This window comes from Sapajus apella, unplaced genomic scaffold, assembly GCF_009761245.1.
Source record: "Sapajus apella isolate SASKATOON/1434 unplaced genomic scaffold, GSC_monkey_1.0 scaffold75, whole genome shotgun sequence".
Classification (NCBI taxonomy): domain Eukaryota; kingdom Metazoa; phylum Chordata; class Mammalia; order Primates; family Cebidae; genus Sapajus; species Sapajus apella.
In genome coordinates, this window is record NW_022437015.1 from 2,653,902 (window position 1) to 2,664,406 (window position 10,505).

The following is a 10,505-nucleotide window of genomic DNA, read 5'->3' on the forward strand; positions in this document are numbered from 1 at the left end:
AGCAGCTCCCCAACCACCCTGTACCCTAAGAGATACCTCATGAAGGAGAGCTCAGGCTGACAACTGGCAGGTATCCTTCTGGGACAAAGAGAATAAGAAACTGGCAGCAACCCTTACTGTTCTACAGCTGCTGCAGGTGATCCCCAGGCAAGTAGGGTCTGAAGTGGACCTCCAGCAGTCCTATAGTAGAGGGGCCTGATTGTTAGAAGGAAAACTAAAAAGCAGAAAGAAATAACTTCATCATCAACAAAAAGGACATCACTCAGAGACCCCATCTGAAAGTCACCAACTACAAAGACCACAGGTAGGTAAATGCACAAAGATAGGAAGAAACAAGCACAAAAAGGATGAAAACACTGGAAACCAGAACGCCTCTCCTCCTCCAAGGGATCACAACTCCTCACCAACAAGGGAACAAGGCTGGATGGAGAATGAGTCTGATCAATTGACAGAAACAGGCTTCAGAAGGTGGGTAATAACACTTCTCTGAGCTAAAAGAACATGTTATAACCCAATGAAAAACAACTAAGAACCTTGAAAAAACGTTTAGGGAAATGCTAACAAGAATAAACAGCTTAGAGAAAAATATAAATGAATTGACGGAGCTGAAAAACACAACATGAGAACTTCGTGAAGCATACACAAGTTTCAATAGCCGAATCAACCAAGCAGAAGAAAGGATATCAGAGATTGAAGATCAACTCAATGAAATGAAAAGAGAAGGCAAGATGAGAGAAAAAGGAGTAAAAAGAAATGAACAAAGCCTCCAAGAAATGTGGGATTATGTGAAAAGACCTAATCTACATTTGATAGGTGTACCTGAATGTGACGGAGAGAATGAATCCAAGCTGAAAAACGCTCTTTAGGATATTATCCAGGAGAACTTCCTCAACCTAGCAAGGCAGGCCAATATTCAATTACAGGGAATACAGAGAATACCACAAAGGTATTCCTGAAGAAGAGCAACCCCAAGGCACATAATAGTCAGATTCACTGGGTTTGAAATGAAGGAAAAAATGCAAAGCCCAGGTTGCCCACAGAGAGAAGCCCATCAGACTCACAGCAGATCTCTCAGCAGAAACCATACAAGCCAGAAGAGAGAGGGGGCCAATATTCAACATCCTTAAAGAAAAGAATTTTTAACCCAGAATTTCATTACCAGCCAAACTAAGCTTCATAAGCGAAGGAGAAATAAAATCCTTTACGAACAAGCAGTTGCTCAGAGATTTCATCACCACCCGGCCTGCCTTACAAGAGCTCCTGAAAGAAGCACTAAACATAGAAAGGAACAACCAGTAGCAGCCACTCCAAAAATGTACCAAATGGTAAAGACCATTGATGCAATGAAAAAAATGTGTCAACTAATGGGCAAAACATCCAGCTAGCATCAAAATAGGATCAAATTCACACATAACAATATTAACCCTAAATGTAAATAGGTTAAATGCCCCAATCAAAAGACACAGACTGGCAAATTGGATAAAAAGCCAAAACCCATTGGTGTGCTATATCCAGGAAACCCATCTCACATGCAAGGATACACATAGGCTCAAAATAAAGGGATGGAGGAAGATGGACCAAGCAAATGGAGAGAAAAAAAAAAAAAAAAAAAAGAAAAGCAGGAATTGCAATCCTAGTCTCTGAAACAATAGACTTTAAACAAAACTCAAAAGGGACAAAGAAGGACATTACATAATGGTAAAAGGATCAATGCAACAAGAAGACCTATTGATCCTAAATATATATGCACCCAATACAGGAGCACCCAGATACATAAAGCAAGTTTTTAATGACCTACAAAGAGACTGAGACCCTCACACAATAATAGTGGGAGACTTTAACACTCCACTGTCAATAGTAGACAGATCAATGAGACAAAATTAACAAGGATATCCCAGACTTGAACGCAGATCAGGTCCAAGCAAACCTAATAGACATTTACAGAACTCTCCACCCCAAATCCACAGAATATACATTCTTCTCAGCAGCACATCACACATAATCTAAAATAGACCACATAATTGGAAGAAAATAATTCATCAGCAAATGCAAAAGAATGGATATCATAACAAACCATCTCTCAAAGCAAAGTGCAATCAAATTAGAACTCAGGATTAAAAATTAACTCAGAACCACACAGCTTCATGAAAACTGAACAACTGGCTCTTGAATGTTGACTGGATAAACAATGAAATGAAGGCAGAAATAAAGATGTTCTTCAAAATAACGAGAAAAAATACACAACGTACCATAATATCTGGGACACAAAGCAGTGTCTAGAGGAAAATTTATAGCAATAAATGCCCACATGAGAAGCAAGGAAAGATCTAAAATTGACACGATATCATCAAAATTGAAAGCTAGAGGAGCAAGATCAAAATAAGCTCAGAAGCTAGCAGCAGACAAAAAATAACTAAGGTCAGAGCAGAACTGAAGGAGATAGAGACACAAAAAACCCTTCAAAAAATTAATAAATCCAGGAGCTGGTTTTTTGAAAAAGTCAACAAAATAGAGCAGTAGCCAGATTAATAGAAAAGAGAGAAGCATCAAAAAGATGCAATAAAAAATGATAAAGTGTATGTAACCACCGATTCTACAGAAATGCAGACTACCATCAGAGATTACTACAAACAACTCTATTCACATAAACCAGTAAACCTGGAAGAAATGGATAAATTCCTGGACACTTACACTTGCACCTTCCCAAGCCTAAACCATAAGAAGATGAAATTCTGAATAGACCGATAACAAGGGCTGAAGTTGAGGCAGTAATTAATAGCCTACCCACCAAAATAAAGCTAGGTCCAGATGGGTTCACAGCTGAATTCTACCAGACATACAAAGAGGAGCTGGTCCTATTCCTTCTGAAACTATTCCAAACAACACAAAAAGAGGGAATCCTTCCCTAATCATTTTATGAGACCAACATTATTCTGATTCCAAAACCTGGCAGAGACTCAACAAGAAAAGAAAACTTCAGGCCAATCTCCATGATGAACGTAGATGCAAAAATCTTCAATAAAATACTGACAAACCGATTGCAACAGTACATCAAAAAGCTTATCCATCACAATCAAGTAGGCTTCATCCTGGAGATGCAAGGCTGGTTCAACATACACAAGTCTATAAATGTAATCCAGCACGTAAACAGAACCAAAGACAAAAACCACGTGATTATCTCAATAGATGCAGAGAAGGCCTTCTACAAAATTCAACTGACCGTTATACTAAAAACTCTATAAACTAGGTATCGACACAATGTATCTCAAAATAATAAAAGCTATTTATGACAAACCCACAGCCAATATCATACTGAATGGGCAAAAACTGGAAGCATTCCCTTCTAAATCTAGCACTAGACAAGAATGCTCTCTCTCACCACTCATATTTAATATAATATTGGAAGTTCTAGCCAGCGCAATCAGGCAAGAAAAAGAAATAAAGGGTATTCAATTAGGAAAGGAGGAAGTCAAATTGTCTCTATTTGCAGACGACATGATTGTGTGTTTAGAAGTTCCCATCATCTCAGCCCAAAGCCTCCTTAAGCTGATAAGCAACTTCAGCAAAGTCTCAGGATACAAAATCAATGTGCAAAAATCACAAGCATTCCTATACACCAATAATAGACTTAAAGAGAGCCAAATCAAGAACAAACTGCCATTCACAGTTGCTACAAAGAGAATAAAATACCTAAGAATACAGCTATCAAAGGATGTAAAGGACATTTTCAAGGGGAACTACAAACCACTGCTCAATGAAATACGAGAGGATACAAGCAGATGAAAAAACATTCCATGCTTATGGATAGGAAGAATCAATATCATGAAAATGGCCATGCTGCCCAAAGTAATTTATATATTTAATGCTATCCCCATCAAGCTACCTATGACCCTCTTCACAGAACTAGAAAAAGGCACCTTAAACTGCATATGGAACCAAACAAGAGCCCACATAGCCAAATCAATTCTAAGCAAGAAGAACAAAGATGGAAGCAGCATGCTACCTGACTTCAAACTATATTACAAGGCTACAGTAATCAAAACAGCATAGTACTGGTACCAAAACATAGATACAGACCAATGGGACAGAACAGAGGCCTCGGAGGCAATGCCACACATCTATAACCATCTGATCTTTGACAAACCTGACAAAAACATGCAATGAGTAAAAGGTTCACTGTTTAATAAATGGTGTTGGGAAAATTGGCCAGCCATGTGAAGAAATCAGAAACTGGACCCCTTCCTGACACCTGACACTAACATTAACTCCAGATGAATTAAAGTGTTTAACATAAGACCTAACACTATAAAATCCCTAGAAGAAAACCTAGGCAAAACCTTTCAGGACATAGGCATAGGGAAGGACTTCATGACTAAAACATCAAAAGCATTGGCAACAAAAGCCGAAATAGACAAATGGGATCTAATTAAACTCCAGAGTTTCTGCACAGCAAAATAAACAGTCATTAAAGTGAACTGGCAACCAACAGAATGGGAAAAAATTTTTGCTATCTACCCATCAGACAAGGGCTAATATCCAGAATCTACAAAGAAATAAAACAGATTTACAAGAAAAAAACAAACCCATTCCAAAGTGGGTGAAGGTTATGGACAGACACTTTTCAAAAGATGACATAGTTGAGGCCAACAAACATATGAAAAAATGTTCATCATCACTGGTCATTAGAGATATGCAAATCAAAACCACATTGAGATACCATCTCACACCATTTAGAATGGCGATCATTAAAAAATCTGAAGACAGATGCTTGAGTGGATGTGGAGAAATAGGAACAGTTTTACACTGTTGTTGGGAGTGTAAATTAGTTCAACCATTGTAGAAGACAGTGTGGCGATTTCTCAAGGACCTAGAAATAGAAATTCCATTTGACCCAGCAATCCCATTGCTTGGTATGTATCCAAAGGATTACAAATCATTCTATTATAAAGACACATGCACACGTATATTCATCGTGGCACTGTTTACAATGGCAAATACTTGGAACCAGCCCAAATGCCCATTGATGATAGCCTGGACAGGGAAAATATGGCACATATACACCACGGAATACTATGCAGCCATAAAAAAGGACGAGTTTATGTCCTTTGTAGGGACATGGATGAACCTGGAAACCATCATTCTCAGCAAACTGACACAAGAACAGAAAATCAAACACCGCATGTTCTCACTCATGGGTGGGTGTTGAACAATGAGAACACATGGACACAGAGAGGGGAGCGTCACACACTGGGGTCCTCTAGTTCCCTAGTTGGGGGGAACTAGGGGAGGGATAGTGGTGGATAGGGAGTTGGGGAGAGATAACATGGGAAGAAATGCCAGATGTAAGTGATGGGGGTGGAGGCAGCAAACCACATTGCCATGTAGGTACCTATGCAGCAATCCTGCATTTTCTTCACATGTACCCCAGAACCTAAAGTACAATAAAATATATATTTGAAAATATTAAATTAAAAAAAAAAGAATTATGTTTTTTTTCCTGGTTTGGCCTTCAAATGACGGAAGCTTTCCTATTCACTTTGGCTCCCCATCTGAGCCTGAGAACTGCTCCCAAACAGCAAGAAACATGAGGTTCTAGCTAGCCCTGTAGTCTTACTCAAGTAACCTTTGCAGTGTGAAGCAAAAAGCAGAAGTTTTTAAAGTTAGCCTTCTGCTCAAAGGGCAGTGAGACTGTGTGTTTTCCATTGCCAGAAGGAATGGAAAACTTAAGATTCTAGGTTTTTTTTTTTTTTTTTTTTTTGTGCCATACATTATAGAACAATTGGGAATGTGGTTTAAGAAAATAATTATAGGTACATGTAGAAATTTACCTTCTAGGATGTTTATTATTTTAGAAAAAAGAAAGAAAGAAAAAAAATGAAGGAGAGAAAGAAAGAGGAAGAGAAGAGGGAGAGAGAACGGAAGTGTTGCTTTATTGCTCAGGCTAGAATGCAGTCTAAAAATGGGTATTGAAAACCTCTTGTATACCAATAATTGTGCTTAATAATGGAGACAGAAAAAAAATGAGGGAAGAAAATAACAAACAAGCAGCCAACCAATATTTCATTTAAACCTGTAAGTAGGCATGATGTGGTGCTGATAAGAGTGTATATTTTGTGTATTTAAAGTGGAGAGTTCTATAAATGTTTATTTAGTTTACTTGTTCTGGATCTGAGTTCAAGTCCTGGATATCCTTGTTAATTTTCTGTCTCATTGATCTGTCTAATATTGATGTTGAAGTGTTCCACTATTATTGTGTGGGAGTCTAAGTCTCTTTATAAGTCTTATGTATCTGGGTGTTCCTGTATTGAGTGTGTATATATTTAGGATCATTAGCTCTGGATGTTTATTATAGAGTTATTTCATATAAGAACAAATGTGAAAGCATACAAATGACTCAGAATAAGGAAATAGTTAAATAAATAATATATATTCAAAGGATGTACTATTATGTAACTGTTAAATCATGTTTTTGGAAAATACTGAATGGCATCAAAAATGTACATGACAATTGGAAAAAGCAGTATTAAAATAACAGCATTAGAATATTATAAAGTGTTATCACCAAGTTTAGAGACGATCAGTAAAAATTATGACTATTTTAATTACAATATCAGAGTTGGATTTAATATGGTACCTAATAAATCTTTTCTTAGCATGAGAGGCTAGACAGACACACAATGTTTTTTGAATTCTGGTTTCAAAATGCACATACAGTATTAATAGTTGTTATCTTAGGCTGGTGGGATTCTAAGTGCTTTTTGTTTTATTTTTAAGCTTTAAATTGGTATTTTTCAAATGTTCTACAATGAATTTGTATTTGATTCATAATTTTTAAAAAGGTCAATATATGACTTCTTTAGTCAAGTGTTTTCTCATTTCAAAATTTCTAAATCTTAGCCAGTTCTGAAGAGGCAACAGTATATTTAGTTGGGAAAGCTTATTTTGGTCTGTTATTGTATAGGAATTATGGCCTGTTTGACTACTTTGCTGTTTCATAACCAAATATTACTTGTAATTCAAATGTTGCTGGTAACAAAGGGTGATTTGCTTAGTTATCATTTATATGTATAATGCAGGTGGCATTGACAACATTGAGAGAATCCAATAATTTAAAAAAATTTTGCCTTTGGGAATAGAAAAGCACTCTTTTAAATTCCAATAGTATACATGAGACTGGTGTACTATTCTTTGACATTTTAGCTGAAAAATCTTATTCTGTGGCAGCTTTGCTTGGCTTTTTAATTTGACAGGGTAATTAAAATACTCACCATTTGTATCGGTTATATCTAAGCTTGTTGATAACATTTTACATGATTCTAATGCTGTTATTTTTAGTGCTTTTTTTACATTTACCATGTGTATTTTTGATGCCATTCAATATTTCCCAAAATCATGATTTAACAGTTACATCATATCCTTTGACTATATGTTATTTAACCATTCAGTTATTGTGAGTCATTTACATATTTTCATATTTCTTCTTAGGCCAAATTACTCTACAGTGAAGATTCTAGTCCTTGTTTCCTTTCCCTACCTATTCCCCTCTCCAGAAGTTAGAGTCCTAACTTCTAAAAAGCTGGCATGCTCTGACAACTCCAGCTTTTTCTGTGAAAAACAAGGACACTTTGAAACATTGCGCTTGTTTCATAGAGTTTCAGTTGGGAAACCATCATCTTATATGTGATCCTCTTTATTTTTTTTTAATAGAGATAGAGTGTTGCTTTGTGGCCCAGGCTGGTCTCAAGCTCCTGACCTTGAGTGATCCTCCTGCCTCAGCCTTATAAAGTTCTAGGATTACAGGCTTCAGACACTCTGCCTGGCCTGTGATCCTCATTTTAAAAAGGACTATATTCACTCTATTACAGTCACCTTTAAAATAAAATAAAAAAACTCTTCATGGGAAAAGTTGCTATAACTGTATTTTTCAGTTTGAGCATAAAATAATAATTCTAATAATTTATTAATGAGATGGAGAGGACATAGTCTGACTACTGTCAAAGCTTTTCAGACTTTATAAAGAGGAAGAGATTAACCAAGTCTGATTAGGTATCCAAAGATCATTGCTCTCTGTCTTCTGTCAATTTTAGACCTAGTGACAATAATTTCAAAATTCCTGAATTACAAATGGTATTACCAAAACATTCTACCATAATAACTTTTCTTTTTTTTTTTTGAAGGTGCCAAATCAATCATTCAGGAGTTTCCAGAGATCACAATTTTAACTACTGAAGTTCATCCTGTTGCACCTACACATTTTGGACAGAAATACTTTGGAACAGACTAAGTTATTGAAGTAAAATGAATTATCTCGTGTAATATTACAATCATGTTTTGATTTTCTATTTGTTTTACTGATTCAGTTGAGGGTGCCAGAAAAAAATGTGTTAAAATGCTTTTTAGTTTTAGAAGTGGGTATATTGGAGGTTATATCTCATTTAGTTATTTCTTTACTGTTAGCACCAAATTCAATAATGAAGTACATGCAATTCTTATAAAACATAAATTTTAATAATACCCTAATATAAATTACTGAGCCCTCAGAGCATTAAAATTATTTCCTAATTTATGAGCCTCTTAGTTTGGAGGTTGCTTGAAGCCACAAGTAAAACTCAAATGGGAGCCAGTTCTTTGTCCCATTGTATTTTGCATTTTGTTTAGTTTGGTTTTAGCTCTAGTAAGATTTCATATATGTGGCTATTGCCACATTCTTCTACTGTTTTCTTTCTGATACTGTTTATTCTAGTAACTTGGAGAGGAGAATAAATGAATGTCTCCTGGAATTTTACATTCCTATTAATGTTCTAACTCAATTGGCAGACCTAGGATGTATGGGTAACTCTCAGGCCATTATGTTCTTCATTGCTCATTTCCCAAGCTGTGCATTGTCGGTAGGTGCCTTGCTAAGCTGAAATGCAGTGAAGAAGATGGTGGGGCATTTTCGGTAACTGGAACTATAACATTAATTTACAAGATTGAACCAGGTATGTCTGGATGCTGACAAGGGAGAGAGAGCCAAGCACTGTTGATGCCATCAATACTCCAGGAAGGAATTGGTGGTTTTTCTGAAGTGTAGGAGAAAGGGTGGTTTCTTGCTGAATTTCATGGCCATCAAGTAAATTTAAATGCTTCATTTTTAATTTGGATGTTTCTGCTAGAGACCTTTGATTTGGAATTAGTTATTTTGCATGTTTGTCAATGGTAGATGTATTAAAATAGAAAAAATACCATGCTTTTTATAAAAACTCCTAAGATTTGTGTATGTTCATCTTTATGCTTCTGAAAGGGAGAGAAACAATTTTGGAAATCAATGTTCGTGTTCTGAAATCTCTTGTAAAACTCTGATCTCATTTTACGTTGAGATTAAAACATTTTAATAGTGGTGGCTAGCTGAGTACTTGATTAATTATGCTCCCATGGCCCTATAGGCCATGTTGTGGGCCTCTGTTCAAAAGCACAGAAGGAAATGTCTTAGAAAAAACCAAAGCCAATGAAATCACCAAAGATTAGGGGAGAGGAAGGAAGCCTGGTGTAGATTGGGTTATATTTTTTCTTTGGAGACTAGAATACTAGAAGAATTTCAGTATATTTTTCCCTTTATTTTTGAAGACTGTCATATAATAAATTGAGATTAATAGGTAGATTACCCATATTACAGTTCTTCCATGGCAAATGTTGCTTTCAAGTTGTTACTGAAATTCTCTTCTATACTTGTCAGTTAATTATCGTAATACAGTGTGGATTTTGTTTACTCCTGACTAGTAGAAGCTATAACTAAAGCCCGTTAAAGCCAAAAGTTCCAACTCCCCCTCCCAGGACAGATATGAACCAGCAAATTTAGATGAAGAACAGATACGCTTGAGATTAGTGCATCGAGCTAGTTGAAAAGATGATGCCTACCACTATAGGAGTTAGTGCTTTTAAATTAGTGCTTATGTTAGGGCTTCAGTATTTCATTTAAGGTGACTTTCGAAGACGTCAGACAATTTATATTCAAGCGTAGATATAAAACCATATTTTAAGCAAATTATTTTTGTATTACTAGTCATTTAGGTTTAACATGTCTTTGTTCCTTGATAGAGAGTTAGTTGACTACATTTGGTTCCCACATGAAAGGCCTAGAATGAACAGTAGAAAGTATGCAATGAAGTCATAGTCCCCCCGATGTTTCTCTTCTATTCCTATTTAGATTTCAAGAAAATTATACCTGTGGCTTTTGAAATTTAGGTCTTTATAGCAAATGAGGCATTATTTGTAGGGTTAAACACTTGCAGGACTCTTCAAGCGTTGGGCATTTTCTAAATATTCTAAATTTAACACAAGATTAACATACTATTCAAAATAAGACTATTCAAAACAGACTCTTCAAAATAATAACAGGGAAAAATGGAATGTTTCATGATAAAGAGTCAACTTATCAAGAGAACATAACAGTCCTAAAAGTTTTGCTCCTAACAACAAAGCTTGAAAACACATAAAGAAAAACTGATAGAACTGAAAAGGAGAAA

The 10,505-nt window shown here is 36.0% G+C and overlaps 1 protein-coding gene across 3 annotated transcripts in view; it reads left to right on the top strand.

Moving 5' to 3' along the window:
• The window catches only part of UPRT (uracil phosphoribosyltransferase homolog), a 39,629-nt gene extending 30,247 nt beyond the window's left edge, over nucleotides 1-9,382 (top strand). For all 3 annotated transcript variants that reach the window (XM_032251316.1, XM_032251315.1, XM_032251317.1), the window contains exon 7: nucleotides 8,178-9,382. Coding sequence is in view for 2 of the 3 variants with exons in the window: in XM_032251315.1 (XP_032107206.1) it covers nucleotides 8,178-8,284 (107 nt within the window). In the remaining variant the exon portion in view is untranslated. The remainder of the gene's footprint in view (nucleotides 1-8,177) is intronic.
• The last annotated feature ends 1,123 nt before the right edge of the window (nucleotides 9,383-10,505 follow it).